At 49.1% G+C, this 19,076-nt stretch overlaps 1 protein-coding gene across 3 annotated transcripts in view; it reads left to right on the top strand.

Annotated features, from left to right (window-relative positions):
* The window catches only part of Slc6a17 (solute carrier family 6 member 17), a 46,597-nt gene extending 34,684 nt beyond the window's left edge, over positions 1-11,913 (top strand). For all 3 annotated transcript variants that reach the window (XM_055618107.1, XM_055618108.1, XM_055618109.1), the window contains exons 7-12: positions 1,359-1,600; positions 1,857-2,049; positions 4,591-4,783; positions 5,323-5,482; positions 7,079-7,241; positions 8,126-11,913. In XM_055618107.1, the coding sequence (XP_055474082.1) occupies positions 1,359-1,600; positions 1,857-2,049; positions 4,591-4,783; positions 5,323-5,482; positions 7,079-7,241; positions 8,126-8,494 (1,320 nt within the window). In that variant the 3' untranslated portion in view covers positions 8,495-11,913. The remainder of the gene's footprint in view (positions 1-1,358; positions 1,601-1,856; positions 2,050-4,590; positions 4,784-5,322; positions 5,483-7,078; positions 7,242-8,125) is intronic.
* Positions 11,914-19,076: the final 7,163 nt, after the last annotated feature.

Below are 19,076 nucleotides of genomic sequence, written 5' to 3'. Positions count from 1 at the left end.
CACCAGGAAACACCAGTGAAGGCCAGCACACCTTCAAGTAGACTTAATTCCTCAACCCATTTCTGGAGCCTTTCAGAGAGTCATTGAAAATGTGTCTTCTGAGTAGATGTGAGGATGGGGGGTTGGGGTGGGGTTTAGAAGAGTCCTTTCTCAGAAGTGAATGGCTGTTTTCTCTACTCTCTAGTTTTCTATTAGGCCCAGAAGTGACCCTTATTTCCCAATGCCTTAAAAAAAAAGTTGTGATGCTTTGCTTTTGGTCTTGTGGAACTCATTTGGAGGAAAAACAACCTGCACAGACGCTAGGCTATTTATAGTTTTTATTGATTCACTTGGTGAGAAGATTCATATTGTGTTGTTGAAACCCTGACGTGTTGAAGTGAGTCCCCGAACCTTGCTGGGGATGTTGGTGCAGTTGTGTCTCACAGCACCGTAGTACTGTCTTAAAATAAAACGAGAAGCAAAAGCCCCAGGTCTAAACCCACTTAGGCCCCGAGGTTTTACATTGGAGCCCTGGGCCTAGGTTTCTTCTGTAACAAACCAACCAACCAACAAATTTTGTCCTACATCCAAAGCCAGATCTCAGTGTCAGGGATGGAGCTCAGAAGTAGAGCAGGATCCTAGCATGCAGGAGATCATGTGTGTGTGTGTGTGTGTGTGTGTGTGTGTGTGTGTGTGTGTGTGTGTGTATACATACACACTGCAGTATATATACATACTACAGGAAGGGAATGAGTTCTCAGCAAGCCTGAAGTGAACAGTGAGACCCAACAACAGCAGAAAACAGACCTTGTCTATGCCATGTGGTGGCCAACAGCGGCGCAGGACTCTCAAGTCAAGAACCCCGCAAATGACAGGCAGAAACTGAATGTATAGCCCTGCTGCGCCTGTCCTGCCCTTCTCCCTCTTCTATTTCTAAAGAGTCCATTAGAAACAGGGATCAGTCTGCCAGTGTCCATCTCTGCAACTAGACCATAAACTCCAAGGATGCTGGAACCTTTTTCATTTTCCTTGGCTTCTACCTTGAGGAATGAAGAATGGAAGAACATTCGATTTGAAAAGGCCTTTGGAAATAGCTCCACACTATCAAGTGCTCTTGCAGTTCAGCCTGCTGTGTAAGCACTCAGCATTTATTATTATTTTTTTCCTTGCTAGCCTCTGCAACACCCTTTGAGGCTGTCTTTTGCACCTGAGGAAGATGAGGCTCAGAGGAGTTAGGTGAATTTCCCAGGCTCCCTCAGCCACAGCTGCTTATGTTGCAGTGACTCTGTTGAGGCTCAGGAAAGGGCAGGAATGGTGGACACACCATTAAAACCATCACCTCTTTGTCTCTTTCTTTGCTCCCATGGTCATGCCCGTAGCTGGACAAGATGCTGGACCCCCAGGTGTGGCGGGAGGCAGCCACACAGGTCTTCTTTGCCCTGGGATTGGGCTTTGGAGGTGTCATCGCCTTTTCCAGCTACAACAAACAGGACAATAACTGCCACTTCGATGCTGCCCTGGTGTCCTTCATCAACTTCTTCACCTCGGTGTTGGCTACCCTCGTGGTGTTTGCTGTGCTGGGCTTCAAAGCCAACATCATGAATGAGAAGTGTGTGGTCGAGTAGGTGGCATGGCCCGTCTGGTCCCTCCTTTTCCTGCCTGCCTCACCCAGGGGTAGCAAGTGGGCCGGTAAGGGTGAGAGGTCCCTTCTATGCCATAAGGGATGAGATTATCATCTTCCTCAGCCTGGCCCACAAGGACAAGCTTATGGATGTTTCTGTCAGTGGCCTATGGGTACCCTTCCTAGGATTCTGGGAGGGGCCTCTAGGGTCCTACTCCTACCTTCTTACGTGGCCTGTGTTCTCTTTGCACTATAGGAATGCTGAGAAAATTCTAGGGTACCTCAACTCCAATGTCTTGAGCCGGGACCTCATTCCACCCCATGTCAACTTCTCACACCTGACCACCAAGGACTACTCAGAGATGTACAATGTCATCATGACAGTTAAGGAGAGCCAGTTCTCAGCCCTGGGCCTGGATCCCTGCCTCCTGGAGGATGAGCTGGACAAGGTACTGGAACAGGCTGCTTTTCCCAGAAGAGACAACAATCCAAAGATAGGCTTAGTGGCTGGAGCTTGGGAACAGGCCTTGAAAACCCATGGAGAGTCATTCACTTACTAAGCAAAGACACACTATGTACATAGATGGAGAAAGACAGAAAGTATCAAACAAAGCATCAGAGGCAGCCTATGATTAGATGAAGGGCCAAGGGAAACACTGAAATCACAGGAGCCTCTGTAACTTTGAGGCAGCTTCCTTGTTTATTTATTTACTTATTTCTTTAGACTTTTTTATGTGCATTGGTATTCTGCTTGCATGTATGTCTATGTGTGGAACTGGAGTTACAGACAATTGTGAGCTGCCATGTGGGTGCTGGATTTGAACCTGGGTCCTCTGGAAGAGCAACCAGTGCTCTTAACTGAAGAGCCATCTCTCCAGTCCAGCTTCCCTGATTATCGAACGGGCTTCCTGTGCAGAGAACCCTGTGTAGACAATGCACTTAGAACAGCACCTGTAAAACCGGTAAATGCCGATGCCCTTTAGTTTCCATTTCCTTTGACCCCCCTCCATGTCAACGCTATGAGTCAATTATGAATATTGTTCCCAGGTTTAGCAATAAGCAGCCTGTAGACTGGGAGGAGAGGGCACTTGATCAGCATCTCACAGCTAATTAGTGAGCAAGCAAGCAAAAGCAGTCCAGTACTCTTGCTGCAGAGTCCTTGTTCTGCCTCATTGAGACTTCTGCCCTCCCCAGGTGCCCCACCTCCACTGCCACATAACACTCCTGAGCTAGAGCAGAGACCCTGCCTCCTCGTTGATGCTCAGGCTGATGTGGAGATAACTTCCTTGTGCTTGCATTTGCACTTCTGGGCACCTTCAAAATGACCACTCTAGACCGTGCTAGGAGTGGTCACAAGAAACAAACCCACCGAGCCCAGGACTCTTGCTGGAGTCCAGGCTCATGTTATGGACAGCAAACCCCTGAGCCCCTGCGCTTCTTCACGAGACCAGAAGATTCCCATAAAGGTGTCTGAGCACCACGTCAAAGGCAGCTCTGTTGTTCGGAGATGTAGTTTTGTTGGTAGAATGTTTGTGTAGCAGCCAGGTAGCCCTGAGTTTGATCCTGTACACTTAAAAAACGGGTGGGGGGAGGATAACAGAAGAAAAGCACAAAGACAGCTTCACTGGCCTACAGGAGCTTCACTGGCCCACACCTCTGACCTTTCTCCCATGATCGATAGTAAAGGAGCCCAATGTGTCTTCTCCTTCCATGGAACTTCACCTACTCTCATGGGCATGGGCTGATCCTCTGACTGAACTAGAATTATAGCAGGTTTTTTTCACACAAGGCAACCTTAAGAGTATCTGAATTGACAACTAAAAATTCAGGTGGGGCTATGTGTTCCCTCAAGATCACAGGAGAGTGGTGTGAGCTGGCACTGTGTGTGCAGGTGTCCGTGAGAAGGACCCCTGTATTAAAGCAATGGCTCCCTACAGGGGCCTTCCATGAGAACCCCTGCTAGCTTTGTAAAATCTCACACCAGCTTAACCCTAGATGAATGAAATCATTGTCTCTGCGAGAGACCCTGACATGACAGAGTCCCGGGCTCTGTGGGTTTGTTTCCTGTGACCACTTCTAGCAGAACAGTCACTTTGAACGCGCCCAGACGTGCAGATGCAAACACAGGAAGTTATCCCCACATCAACCTGAGCATTAATGAGGAGGCAGGATCTCTGCTCATTAAAGTCCTAAAGTCCCCAGTTCCTTTCATGGGACAGCTAAACTTGAGTGTATTGTGTTCAACAGTTCAGAACTTAGGGGGCTCATAGTGGTTGCAACAATTATATCTCAGAGGAGGAAGGTCCTACACAGGGTAAAATTCTAGATGTTTTCACATGGCTCACTGGGGTCTATGAACAACCTGGAGATCCTAGGTCCCCCAGGGAAATGTTCAGGGACTTTGGTTTTTTAACATTTTGGTTTGCTTTGGTTGTTTTTGAGAAAGTCTTAGTCTGGAGTCCAGGTTAGCCTGAAACTCAATGTGAAGCCCAGGCTGGCCTTGAACTCATGGCACTAACCCCTGAGAGCTGGAATTACAGGTGTAAGTCACAACAGCTAACTTTCTCCAGCAATTCTGGCACTCACTAGAGTTTGAGACCCGCTGTCTCACACTGAAAGAGTTCAAGTGGCTATGGAGATTCCTATAAAGAAGGGAATGGTGGGCTGGAGAGATGACTCAGAGGTTAAGAGCACTGGCTGCTCTTCCAGAGGTTCTGAGTTCAATTCCTGGCAACCACATGATGGCTCACAACCATCTATTAACGAGATCTGGTGCAACTTTCTGGAGTGCAGGCTTACATGCAGGCAGAACACTGTATATGTAATAAATAAATAAATAAATCTTGAGAGAGAGAGAGAGAGAGAGAGAGAGAGAGAGAGAGAGAGAGAGAGAGAATGGTGATTCCTATGCCCTAAGGACAGAGAGAAGGAGGCAGGGGACTTCTGGAGTAAGAGTGGCCTCCACTCTCTACCCCCCCCCCCCCCCCCAGTCTGTGCAGGGCACAGGCCTGGCCTTCATCGCCTTCACTGAGGCCATGACACATTTCCCGGCCTCCCCCTTCTGGTCTGTCATGTTCTTCCTGATGCTCATCAACCTGGGCCTGGGCAGCATGATCGGGACCATGGCAGGAATCACCACACCCATCATCGACACCTTCAAGGTGCCCAAGGAGATGTTCACAGGTAACTCCCTGTTGCCCTGCCAGTCACCAGCATGTGCCTGAGAACTAGGTTCTGACTTTATTGGGTCATTGCAGAGCGCTCCTCTCCCTGACTATCAACAGTCGGACCTGGGGGTACCATTCAGCTACCAACACTGACAGGAAACCCATCTTCCTCTTACCTGCATCTCTGGGGAGTAGGGGGTGGAGTAGAGTATCTTCCTACTCCCAAATGGGAAAACTAAGTCTTCCCGGGAAAGGACTGTAGGACCAATCAGTAGAACCATCTCAATTCAATTCAATAACTAAGCAGAGCAGTTGCCTTGAGCATGATGCTGTGCCAGGAGCTGGGAGCATGGCAGGAGAATGCAGTTTGTGCCTTCCTTGAGTCTCCTGCCTGACGCAGGGGAGCTCAGAACCTCACTTGCAAGGCTGTGCCCCTGGCTCGTGAAGAGGGGCAGGCTGCAGGCCTGCTGCAGTGTGATGGAAGGGAGCTGTGTTCCCCCAAAGTCCACCCACCCTGCACCTTTGCCCCCACACCGGCCTCCCGGCTCTCTGTAGTGGGCTGCTGTGTCTTTGCATTCTTCGTGGGGCTGTTGTTCGTCCAGCGCTCCGGAAACTACTTTGTCACCATGTTTGATGACTACTCGGCCACCCTGCCACTCACCGTCATTGTCATCCTCGAGAACATCGCTGTGGCCTGGATTTATGGAACCAAGAAGTAAGGAGGTCAAAGAGGAACGGTGGGGACAAGAGGGGGGTTCTTTCCCAGAAGGATTTTCTGGGGAGTCTTGTGTACTCATGGCTGCTTGTGAAAGGGGCAAGAGATTATAGACTATCAGAGCTAAAGGACCCCTTAGCAACGGGAAATGGATCTATAAAGAAGGCATGAATACTAGAGGCCACTCAGCTTGTAAGAGACAGAGCCATGCTAAGGACCTTGGGAATCCTGGGTTCAAATCCCTATGCCAACCTCAATGACTGACTGCCACAGCTCCTTTGCTGAATACCAGTCCTTAGATGTCCACTAAGCCTGTTTAGTATTAGCAGGTGGTTGGGATTTGAGGGCTCCATGTTCTCAAAGCGTTGGTGGACTTCAGCAGTCTGATTGATAATTTTAGTGTGTGGGTTTTGGCCTCAGTTTAGGTCTTTCGGGGAAAGAGGTAATAAGGTAAGACCTCGTTTCATGTCCTGACCCCGAGGCAGATGTCCACTTACTATCAACTCTTGTTTATGGTCAAATCTGTGTTCCCAGGGACTTCCAAGACTGACATCTCCCTACACCCTTATTATTTAGTGTGTCCACTGTCTTTGTCCTCAGAGAGATCCAGGCCTTCCATTAACTCCTCAGCCTGACCTCGCTTGATGTCCATAGGGGTTTGAAATCCAATATCTCTCACAGGGGTCATTTGCTTTCTGGGAGGGCATAGGAGGAGGTGCAGAAAGCATAAGAAAAGGAGCACCCACGACAGAAATGATGACACATGCCTTATCCTTCCATCACATGTGCAACTGAGGCAGGATTTCCATGAGTTCAAGGCCAGCATGGGCTACACAGTAAGCCCCAGTCTCAGAGAGGGGGGAGGGAGGGCTGGAAGGTTCTGCTGGAAGGACTCTGAGTCTGGGGGCCTTGGACTTCTGTGCAGTTTGTGGAAGCCCTTGTTTTTTATAGCATTAATTTCAAACGCATTATATAAATTATGCACAATTACATAGAAAACGAATTGTAAAGCAGTGATGTGTGTAAATATTTCTAGGTATCTTCAAATAACTGGCACATGCTAAGAAAATGTCTGATGCATCTATTTGGGACAAAGTCACAAGTATTGTTAGCACTCCTAAGGTTGCTTGTACTTATAATGGAAAGAATGACCAGACTCAGTTAGTGTAACTGAGGTAAATATGAGTTTTGTATGCCACTCAAACCTATAGCCAGCCTGCCTTCGGGAATTCTAGCAGTTTAGAGAAGTTTCTTCCTCCCCATGCTAGGTAAGTGCATTGCTGCTTCTCTTCCAGCAGGGGGAGGCTTGAGCCAGGTGGGTGGGAGAAGGCGTGCTTTGAGAATTCAGAGCATTCTGGCACCTATCCGCTTGGCCTTGGGCCTCTCTAATGGGTCCTATCTCTGGTGGAACATGGGGCGAAGCAGGCAGAGCAGAGCCTCCTGGAAAGCATGGGAGCCTCACACTGTGAACACTGAAGGCAAAGCTAGCAGAGCCCAGAAGGGATTGGTCAGAAGCAAGCGACTGTAGGGGAAATCAAAGAAGGGTCAGTTGTGAAGGCAGGCACCAGCTGCTCTATCTTCTGCTGTACCTGGCAGGTTCATGCAGGAGCTGACAGAGATGCTGGGCTTCCGACCATACCGATTCTATTTCTACATGTGGAAGTTTGTGTCTCCGCTGTGCATGGCTGTTCTCACCACAGCCAGCATCATCCAGCTGGGGGTGTCGCCCCCGGGCTACAGTGCCTGGATTAAGGAGGAGGTGAGTGGTGGCCCCTACAAGCCCCAGAGACACTCACATCTTCTCAGGCCTTTAACATAACAGATGATGGGAACAAACCTTTCTAGAGCAGCTATGTGACAGGTCTTGCTGAGAGCCTTGTATTCCAAGGGTACATACAATCTTAATGATAACCCTAAGACATGGCATTATTCCTATGCCATAAATGGAGAAACCAAGGCTCAGCAAAATCAGTATACTTTCTAGGTTTTCTAAGGCATAGTCTCTTTTCGTGTCTGTGGAGTACAATTACTCTTCCTTTCCACAGATGTAGACACTAAGGCCTTTTTAACCAAAGCAGACATTTTGATTATTGTTGTTGTTATTTACAATTTATTCACTTTGTATCCCAGTTGTATCCCCCTCCCTCATCTCCTCCCAGTCCCACCCTCCCACTCTCTTTCTCTTCCTACCCTATCCCTCTTCCCTAGTCCACTGATAGGGGAAGTCCTCCTCCCCTTCTATCTGACCCTAGCTTATCAGGTCCCATGAGGACTGCCTGGCTCCTCTTCCTCTGTGGGCTAGCTAGTTGGAGAAGTGATCCAGAAGCAGATACACGGAGCTCATGTCAGAGACTGTCTCTTCTGTCCTTACTAGGGGACCCACATGGAGACTGAGCTGTCTATGGGCTACATCTGAGCAGGGGGGTCTTGCATGATGTTTGGCTGATGCATCAGTCTCTGCAGTCCCCTCCTCCCCCTAGGCCCTGCCAAGCTGACATTTAAGTAGCACTGCTACTTGGTCGGGGTGGAAGGAGGGGAAGTGGGTAGGCCATGGGAAAAGATGGGTGGGAAGAGATCAGTCTGTAGGCTCGGGACTGGCACTGCCTGGTGCCCTGCAGCGTCCTTCCTGCTGTCACCCCTTAGGCTGCCGAGAGATACTTGTACTTCCCCAATTGGGCCATGGCACTGCTGATCACCCTCATTGCCGTGGCAACCCTGCCCATCCCTGTGGTGTTCATCCTGCGGCACTTCCACCTGCTCTCCGATGGTTCCAACACCCTCTCTGTGTCCTACAAGAAGGGCCGCATGATGAAGGACATTTCCAATCTGGAGGAGAATGATGAGACCCGCTTCATCCTCAGCAAGGTGCCCAGTGAGGCACCCTCCCCCATGCCCACCCACCGCTCCTATCTGGGGCCTGGCAGCACATCACCCTTGGAGACCAGCGGCAATCCCAATGGACGCTATGGAAGCGGCTACCTCTTGGCCAGCACCCCTGAGTCAGAGCTGTGACCACAGCTCCACCCGGCCTGCCTTCCCTCAATATCCAACCTGCCCACTTCTCTGGGCCTGGCCTCTTCCTCCATGGTGGCCACCAGACCCAGGCCAGTCCAAAGAGAGAAGATCTGCCCTGCCTTGTTCCCCACCCAAGTCCCAGAAGATTCCCTACCTGTGATCAGGGGCCTGGGGACCATTCAGTCCCCGTTCCAGGACTCCAACCCATGTAACTTTTTAAAGAACTCTTGCCAAGTTGCAACCAACGTAACCACAACAGTCCCAGGATGGGGGAAACTTCAAGTGGGCATTTTAGGAGTCACCACCCCTTTCCCTGTCAAACTTAACCACTTGCAGTTCTTGGGTCTCGGGGAGGGTCACTTTGTGCTGCTGGTCACAGTGGTGGCGGTGGGCAGAGGCTTCAGGGTTGAGCATGCAGGAGGCAGATGTTAGCCCAGACTGCCATAAGAACAGGACTCAGCATCCTGTCCAGCCAAGCTGGGCTGTTCCTGAGCTAAGATGGAGTAGGGATGCGTGTGTCAAGACTCGGGCTTTGATTTGCCCTGAGGTATATGGAAACTCCTCAATTCTGTCTTCTGAGAAAGGCCGTGTGTTGAACGGAATGAATCCGCAGCCAGCTCAGGGAATCTCTGAATGTCCCTGCATCCCCTGACAGGGGCAGGTGGCGGTATGTTCCTGATTTTGCCTGAGAGCATGGTGGTGGCGTCACCTTAGCTAGGGTTTAGCTATTTCTCAATCTCTTCTCTCCAGCCTGGATCCAGGGGTGGTGGTCTTTGCATCTGTCCCAGAGAGAAAGCAGGGAGGGGAGAAGGCAGTGCAAGTCAAGGTCTCCAGAGCACAACTGGTAGGTTCCCAGCACAATCTCAATGGTATGGAGCACAAGGGAAACACACTCTTCCACACCTCATCTGGAGCTCGATATTCTCTTTAGTGGCAGCTTCTCCCCTAGAACGGGGGTTCCTGGCATTCAGGAGCCATCATTTCCAAGGAAAGACAGGTAATTTCACTGCCCCTTTGGGCTGCCACTCACTCTCCTTGTTGCACAAGCACAGCCACTAGTGTGCACATCCTGTGAAGACACCTTGGAAACCTTCCCCAAACTTCCCTTAGCCTGTTCAGAGAAGTAGCGCAGGCAATTCTGGGCAAAGCAGAACCTCAGGCCCTGAGGGGAGATGCAGCCTATGACAGTGTCCCTGATCTTTTTTTAGGGTTCCCCTGGGAGTGGGGCTGTTTCAGAGAGGCTGACCGGAGAAGCACAGTCTCTCTCTGTGGTATCACATTAGAGAGATGCACATGAGAATACATATGGCTGGCTGGCTGGCTGGGATGGACGGACAGACGGGTGGGTGGAGATATGATGGGAGACTGTCTCTGTCTTCGAAAGTTCTGGTAGGCAGGAAGAGACCTGGGCCCCTTCCAAAGGTTCCTGGGTCTTTTCTTGTGGCCCTGACTTCCCTCAGTACCGACAGGGACAGACTAAGCCTAGGTGCCCACGTTTTACTCCTATGACTACTGGTGACCTGCCTCCCTAGCCTAGGAGGTCCATCCCCTCAGCCTGCCATCTCTCTTTTTCCTCAATTCCACACACCTTCTCTCACTTCTAACCTTCTCGCTCCCACCTGTCCTAGTATTTAAGGCGAAAGGGGTTCCGTACGTCCCTAAAGAGACGAGCTTTTGGGGCATGGCATGCCATCATCGGCCCCCTCACCTGACAACACCTCCTACCTGGCGCCATGCCTAGTCCCAAGCAGAATTAGAAAACAGGAAAACCAGGCCCCAGCAGAGACTCCACTATCTATACTCCTCTCTATCTGCTATTTCTATTGTACATTCAATCTGTACATGTGGGTGTAAATGCTGTGAAATGACAAACCCAATATTATACTGTGGCTGGTGGACTATTTTCATCCTCAGTGCTGTACAGATCTATTTTAATTGTATATTTGATATATTTTTAATTTTGTAGTGTGGCTGGGCCAGGCCCCAGCCTGTGAGCCTGCAGTGAGTAGGGGGGAGGGGGAGCTGAGCTGGGGCTGTTTGCTTGTGCACTGTGGGCTCTGTAGTGTATGTTGTAGCCTTTCGCTGTAGGCCAGAACCTGTCCTGGCTGCATCTTTGCTGTGAGTTGGACATAGGATCCAGAGCTCCGTGTGTGTGTGTGTGTGTGTGTGTGTGTGTGTGTGTGTGTGTGTGTTACATTCGTAGGCGTGAGTGCACGAGGTGCTGATCTGTGATATCCCCACCCACCCAGTGTTCCCCACCTTCTGAAGACCCATATCTTTCTCTCTGCTCTGTGGGTGAGGCGTCAGGGCAGGCACTTCTAAGAAGCTCTAGCTGTGGGGAAAGGCATGTGTTTCCTGCAGGTGATTCATTGTCATCACACCTTTAGTGGCAAGGAGGGCCTTGAGTGGGGGGAAAGCCCCCAAGTTTATTTCCCAGTTGGCTTTCTGTTGTTCACACTGGAGTCCCACTGCCTTCCACAGACAGTGCCGGGTTTCTTAGGCTAAGCTAGCTGGAGGAAGGCACCTCTCTGCCCCTTCTGTCCTGCATTTGTCCCCGAGAAAGTCTTGAGTACTCAGAAAGCAACAGCTGCTCCTCAGACCTCTGCTGGCTTCTCAGGAGAGCTGAGGCAGAATCACCTGAGCTGGAAGTGAGGGTCAGGTTTCCAAGTCTTTGCCCAGGGTCCCCAATGCAACCAGTTGGTGCTGTCCATACAGTGCCTCCCAAGAGACAAGGGTTTGGGGTGGGGCTGTTTGAGTTGGGACAGTGCAGGCGTCACCTAAGGGTTCTCTGTTCTGCCTGCCTCACAGCCCCAGTCACCAGCTTCTTGCTCAGGGAGCTCCCAGGCCTCTTCACAGAGACAGCATGAAGCCTGAGGTCCAGTTTGGGTGGTGGGGGAGACATGAGTTGCAGAGGGATTGCAGGTAAGGTTGGCTTCTGCCATCAAGCAATAAATCTTCAGGGGCTGCTGCTTTTTAAGTGCCAGGAAATGCCCTTGAGAGGCAACCTGTCTGAGCTGTGAGCCAGGCCCAATCAGGCCTGCAGTATTACTAGGTAGGAGCTGCCCTCCTACCCTTCCTTACCGCCAGCTCTCCCACAACCAGAAGAGCAAGAGTGAGTGGGTCGCAATACTGTGACTCTCTGTGAACCCCTGTGTCCCTCCTCCTAGGTCTGAGCTGCAGGAAGCTGGGGGAGGAGGGCCCAGGGTCATTTTTCATGAGACGTCCTGCTTTGTACAGACCTAAACACATGCCAGGCAGTCACTTCAGATCCTGACACAGGTTCAGAATGGTTAAAGTTCATGTGTCCTGGACTGGTCAGTATAACTGACCAGGAGGGGGGATGAGGCATTGTTACCCCAGGGCCCTACCCCGTCATCTCCCTACCCTGGTGTACAATAAAGTGTCTGTTCTTACCATGCTCTCTTGTCTTTCTTACATTTACGGGGGGCGGGGAGCTGGGACAAAAGTGTGTTTTAGGATGGGGTGGGGCCAGTTTCCTTGTGGGTTCTGGCTGACAAGGTTGTGGTTGGATAACCAGTCAGTTTCTTAGGAATTTCCCTAGGTGTTACCAATGCGCGTACACTGTGCTTGGCCTTACTGTGCCTCACACACCGGATACATCGGAGGCCATTTCTCTGAGGGAAATGCTTGAAAGCTATGTTTCTCCAGGTAAGGAGAATGAGGCTCCATCTATCACCAAACAGTGTTTGGTGTCCTCAAGGCCTTTCAAGGGCCATTCCTATCCAGCTTCATATATGTCCACTCTGCATGGATGGGGTAGCAGAGGTCTGAGGGGGAGACACAAGAAAGGCAGGGGGCTGACTTGACCCTTAGGGAAGTGGGGGATTACAGCAAGCCATGTTCTAAGTTCTGAGAGAGTTACCCCTCACTGCACATAATAGCTTTTGGAATCTCCAGTGGAATGTAAAGGCGAAGTGTTACGATGTGCTACCCCAAGTTTTTGTTAAATCAGCAGGACCATAAAGAACGGAAGGAGCTCTGCTAGGAATGTAGTCTTCAGAAGAACCCCACTCTCATCCCTTTCAGTCCCAGTCTGGATCAATGCTGTGGGATCCCAGTCTCATAGAGCAGGGTCCTCCAAAGGAACCTTCCATTGCCTTTCCTTGCCGCCCTGCCACTGTTCCAGGAGCAGCCACCAGGTGGCAGGAACCCCTTTCTGTCCACGTGTTAGCCTGGGAAACCTCTTCAACTGTCACTTACTCCGTGGGGTATTCACTGAACAGACATTAAGAACACGTCTTGAACGGCCTCTTTTGTCACATCAACCCCTCGTATTTATCTTTCAAACAAGGGAATGTCCCAATGCTGGACAAATCATTCCCCATACAGTCACTCAGTCTGTTGGTAATTTTGGTTGAAATGGCAGCCATCCCTCCAGGAGGGGTACATAGACACTAAGACTCACTGTATTAAGGGCTTCGAGGCAGTGGAGCCCTGAAGTCAGACTCCTCATGGTCAAGTTTAAGTTCAGCTGTCGCTGGGATTTGTTTTTCCTGAGAGACCTACTAGGCAAGCTGTTAGGCAAGCTACTTAATCTCTCTGAGCCACCATTTTCTAATTTGCAAGAGAGAAAGAAGGAGAGAGGATAGTTTAAATGTGACAATACACCCTGAACCAGTTATTTTTTGCAGTGTTCCAAGTCAGTCCAAAATCCTAGACCAACCATCATATCATACCTCATGATTTTATGAATGAGGAATCCCAGGATGAATTGGTGGAAACTAAAGTGGTATTCAGTTGCTACCAGAGCTGGTCTGGCAGTCCCAAGAAAACGTTTTTCACATTTATTTAAATATCTAGTTCCTGGGTGAAAATGGGTAGGAGTGGGGTTTAGCTGCACCTGTTGGTCAGAGTGATCTTCTGCAACTGATATTTCTATAGCACTAGTTCTTTTCTAGTGACCAAATTCTTACCTGGTGGCTCAAAGTGCTCAGGGAGACCATCTTAAGGGTAGAAAAATGGAAACTGGAAGCCACCTATTCCTTAAGGCCTAGTCTTGGGAATGTATCACCCCCACCATAGTCTATGCACCTGTCCAGAGGCACACAGACCTCACTGTAGATTTGAAATGGGAGGTGCCCATACAATAAACCTATCCAGGGGCATTAGATGTGTCCCTCAATGTTTTTCGTGAGAGGATAATGAAGCACAGAACTGAGACACAGAGCCACTCTGTTCTTCTGAGGAGGTGAGCAGCTAAATTTGGGCCTTGAATGGAGGCAATAAGTAGGGAAGAAGACGAGAAGGGCATACTAAAGGCATGAGTCATAGACACTTCTCCTGCCTCATTTTGGCCCCAGGGGCAGGAAGTGTGAGGTTTCAATCATGAGTCCATCACCAACCTTGGGCAGGCCACTTAACCCTCTGAACCTGTATGACAATAAAGTATCATCTCTGAGGTGCTGGAAGGCATAAATGAACTCCTGAGGTGCCAGATGGCCATAGTATAAGAAGTTTTTTCCATAGGGCGATTAATATATGCTGATTGAGCATTACTCTCTTCTCTCTTCCAACCATGCAACGAAGCATCATCCTAGGACTATTATTGCTAGAAGACAGTCTCAGCCTAACCCAGAAAGAAGCCAAGGAAGAAGGAAAGAAAAGTTCTTTCCAGGGAAGCAGGCACCTACCAATCCTGTCACTGTCCTGTTTCCTCCTTAGTCACAATCAGACACAGCTTCATCCAGTCCTAGGCGCCGGCTAAAGATTTTACAAACTTCAAGAATGTGGCAGCATTTTTGTTGGTGAATTTTCAAAGGCATCCCCATTCTTTAACTCTTCTCCCATTCTCTGCCTCTCCTCTTGAACCTGAGCAAGCAAATCCCTCCTCTGACCCACAGGAAATGGAGGAAGTAATGCTGTATGACTTGCAAGGCTACATCAACAAAGGAATTGTTCTAAGGATAATGGTTCTGGGGAGAGGGATTTAGCTGCCTTGGGAGGTAGCCCAGCTACCTGAGACTACAGAGCTAGAAGCAGCACATTTGCAGGTGCTCCAGCTGGCAGCTTCAGCTGAGCTCTTAGCGTTTGTCAACCACCAGCCATGCGAATGTGCCAAGCTGACTCTTCAGCTCAGAAGAACCTCATATATTTGCAGTACCAGTGGATGTGTAGTTTCAAGTGCACCAATTCTAAGTACTGCTCAACTGAGCCCGTCCTGACTTCCTGGCCCATAAAATAATGAATGAAAAAAAAAATGACTGGAAAAATTACATATAGGGGCAATTTGTTTTACAATAAAAATAACCAAGAAGTGAATCTGAAGGATGGTCTGACCTAACCACCTTATAACAATTGAGGAAAGAGAGGGCAGGGGTAAGAATTCCTCCAACCAAGTTGAGGAGAAACTGTGACCAAAGACTGGTATCCTGACTTTCACCCCAGTGTACTCTCTACCATATTACAAGGACCGATGAAGAGGGGCCCAACCTTCTCCCATTTCTAACCTCCATTAATTCTTTACACGCAGCATGAAGCAGGTATCTGGAGTTGTACTAAACCCCGAGAACCCACATAAAGGCTCAGGTCAGGCAGGCTTCCTTGTCTTGTACAAGCAATCACAATGAGGCTTGGTGTGTCTGTCTCCTGACGGTGCCAGGCACACTAGATGAGATGGGAAGGAACCTGGGAGATGCGAAGGAGACTTAGGTTATTTCACAAAAAAAAAATATGAGTAAGATTAATCCATGCAGACAGAGTGCCAGCTGCAAAGCACAGAGACATGGCAAGGGTCTACTCCTGGGTTCACAGGGTCCTGGTTAGCAGGATAATGAGTCTTTCCCTTGTGTCCAGAGGTAACCTAAGCAGAGACAGACCCTTAGTCTTCATTATCCAACAAGAGCCTGGGTTTGAGTTGCCTCTCCAGACAGCTGCTCCTCTTTCTCCAGGATAGTGCTCGAGGGGGATCAGCCATCAGGATTAATTAACTACTATACTGGAATGAACCTGTTTTGTTGGAGCTTAGCCCAGGTAGGAGGAATCTGTACTTTTCTAGATGGAGAAATATTGAGTGCCAAGGAGTCATGCCAGCTGGACCTCTCTCTCTCTCTGTGTGTGTGTGTGTGTGTGTGTGAGTGTGTGCACTCCCCAGCCCCAGCTGCCTCCCACAGCCCAACAGCCTTGAGTAAAAAGGCCTCTAGGGGTCCCTTCAGCTGTCTCTAGCTCTGTGATTCTCATGAACACAGTCCTACATGTGAAGACCACATGGGCCTCTATGTTTTCTCTGTTCTTGGTCCAAACCCATCTGAGCTCCATCTCTAAGGTTCACCGATGCTGCATAGGCCTGAAGCCCCTTAACAGGAACATGCCAATGAGGTAGCAGCTAATCCCTCCTAGCCCTATGACTCTAAGCTACTGTGTCTGAAGCCCTGAGTTCTAACCCAGACCGAATTTGTGATCTGCACCTTTCTGGTCTCATCCTCTTAAGAGATGGACCATCAATGAACCCGGAGTTCCCTGATATTTTTAAAGGAATCCAACCCTGTCCATAGCCCTTGTCAGAACCAGTGTAGCTCCATATTGCCTGTAGTACTCTGGGTTGTTGTCTTAGGTACATTCTTTCTAGAACCCTCCTGAGACAGCTGTCACATTAGATTTGGAGCCTGAGAGTCTAGGGGTGGGAGCAGAAGAATAAAATGAGCTGCTGAGCAAACAGAGCCCCAGACTTCTCTTGTCTCCCCTACTCATCCCGCACAGAATAAAAGGCCTACCACATATGCCTGGTGATGAAGTCTGATAAAGCAATTCAATTTGCTAGGCTGAGAGGGTGCAGGGCATGCTGGGAAAGGATGCTGGCTTCTTGGTCTGGATCTCAAGGAGGAGGGGTTGGTCCCTGGCAGGACCTGGAATGCTAAGAGATGTGAGTACCAAAGGATTTAACTTTGTCCTGATAGCCATAGGTCAGCTCCTTAGCCTGGAGTCCCTTAGAAAAGGGGATCCCAGGGAAGAGTGGACAAGTGCTCAGCTAGGTCCTGTCTTTTCAATGGGGGAAGATCACATGCATGCTCTCAAGGAGGAGAGACTTTAATTTTAGCCTCTCAGTTTCCCTCTGGCCTCAGCAGAGCTGGGGGAAAGGCCTTCTTCAAGAGCCCTACAAAGGAGACAGGAGTCCAGGAGCCTGCATCAGCATCATTCTAGATCTAAGCTTTGCTTTTTGTCCTTATTCCTTGGCTACCCCTTTAAATTCTAACTAGGAAACTTACTGCATCTGATTCCACATTGTGGCTCTAGATGCTCTTGCCTACAGCCAAAACAAAAACAAAAACAAAACAAAACAAAAAAGCCAGCAACAAAAACAACCCAGGTAAGAAAGGTGAAGAAAAGGTAAAAAGATGGGGAGAGGCTTGGGAAAATAGACATTTCCAAGCAGGGGCTGGGGGTAGACTTGCTTACATTTGTACCTGTTAGGATATTGGGGAATGGAGACTAGAGAGAGTAGGCAGTATTCTGAAAATGTTAGTCTGGGGCTAAGGCCCAAGGTCTTGGAATCAATAGGAAAGCCTGGATCCGCTGTCATTAAGAACCAATAGAAAGCACAGCCCATTCCAACACACCTCACAGCTGGGAGCTGAGGAAGAGTTCGTTAATTAGGTTGTCATATGACCACTAGGGGGCAGCACCCACCCACTCACAGTAGGGCAGGGACTCACCTCTTCCAGAACCATAGATTTTGGAAGAAATTATTAACATTATCACATACACAGAGCTGAGGAAGGTAAGCCTCAGAGAACCACCCTTAGCATGCTCACTCTCCCAAAGGAAGCTCAGAAAGGCCCATGAAGCAAGTTAGTCCAGCTTTAGAATAAACTGTCAGTACCAGCTGGCCAGGGGCCCTCGTAGAATAATACCTTTAACCAAGTACTTTTCTGAGCCCTTCTTGGGACACCCCCCGCCCCCGTTATAGAGCAGCTTTCCCATCTACCTCCTGTCTTTCATTCTCTCTCTCTCTCTCTCTCTCTCTCTCTCTCTCTCGGCAAGGTTGATCCTCCACACTCATCACCATCCCACCAGTATTGCACAATGGAAGCACAGACTGGAGGGGTTTCCTGGGGTTAGAGACAGGGGTCACTTTATTTACAGACGTGTTCAGCGTCTGGAATAGTTTCTGGAAGCTAGTGGACGTTTGATGAATAAACAAATAAACAAAAACTGGATACTTCTGTGTGTGTCCTCCCTCCCTCACACCAGCCCTATACATCCATCCACTTGTCACTTGGCTGGAAGAATGGAGAGTGAATAGAGAGTCCAAGGGGTTTGTCAGGACACAGTCCAGAGAGGACTTTAAAGCCATCGTTACAGTCAGTTCATTAATGTCCTCTTGGGAGGTCTTCCATCCTCGCTCCAGTCCTGGCCAGCCCTGGATCAGAAGATCCAGTCACACACTGTTTCTTTTTGCTGCAGCTAAACTCTGGAACACAGACATCATGTCTAAGGAGTAAGGATGCGCACAAATAAGAAGCCTACAGATGAGTGCTTCCAACTACCGTCAAGATGGTGGTATGGTCCTCCCCTGCATGCTGGCACAGATCATCAGAGAGTATCATTTGTGTGTGTGTGTGTGTGTGTGTGTGTGTGTGTATGTGTGTGTGTGTGTGTGTGTGTGTGTGGTTTAAACCCCATTAATGATAAGACCTTTGCTGGTAAAAACCCCTTGCATTTATGTTGGATTTTTAACCTCTCTCAGAAGAACAGGAAAATCCAGGTTGGTGGATAGTTCATTGTTTCATTTGCCCAGTATGGATAGGTGCTGGCCTAATCAAGAAATCAGATGGTACATGAGAAGTATAAGGTATAATGTGTCCATCACCTTGCACTGTTGTTTAAAAATCCTCTTTATATCACCCACAGTGCCTGAAGCAAAGGGAGGTGGAGGAGATGGAGAGGAAGAATGTTAAAGATGTAGGTGTGGTTCTGGGCTTTAAAAAAGCTAAAAACTAATGAGTCTGGAAACTGCTTTTGGGACATGGCCAGCAAAGTCTAATGCTTCATGTTTTGGATATGGCAGCTTCTCAATTACTTAGTAAATGGGTCCTCAGAGCCGAGCACTGTGGATGTTATCAAGATGAAAAAACACAGCACAGCCTAGGGGAACCCGAAGTCACAGAGAGAGGACAAGGAAAACACAAAGTGCCAGGAATGGAACAGTAACGGGACTGTAAGATGGCACAAGGCAGAGGGCGGTCTTTCCTCTGTTTCCTTCACGGCAATGGAAAGCCAGGCCTCCAACTTGATGATTGATCTTCAAGGCCACAGGGCCGTACTCATAATCCATTTCTCCACAGAGGGCAGCAGGTTTAGGATTTCCTTCCACTTAGACCAGAAGAAACATACTTCTCTCTGCCCAAGACCATGCTGTCCTGGTGCCAAGGTGGAGGCTGTGGTGACTATGGCAGAGATTATAAATATCAAGGTCTAGAGCATCCGAGACACAGGACAGGACCATGGTAGTCAAACCCTGTTTCTGGAGGAGAAGACAGCCTCTTCTTTGATGTACAGTCTTGCCACTCTATTCCATCCTGGCTTCCAGTCAGCCACAATGAAACAGTAAAATTGCAACAAT

This window comes from Psammomys obesus, unplaced genomic scaffold (assembly GCF_907164565.1).
Source record: "Psammomys obesus unplaced genomic scaffold, mPsaObe1.curated_primary_1811, whole genome shotgun sequence".
In the NCBI taxonomy this organism is placed as follows: Eukaryota; Metazoa; Chordata; class Mammalia; order Rodentia; family Muridae; genus Psammomys; species Psammomys obesus.
The sequence above is the reverse complement of the archived record's forward strand: the minus strand, read 5'-3'. Positions and strand labels throughout refer to the sequence as shown.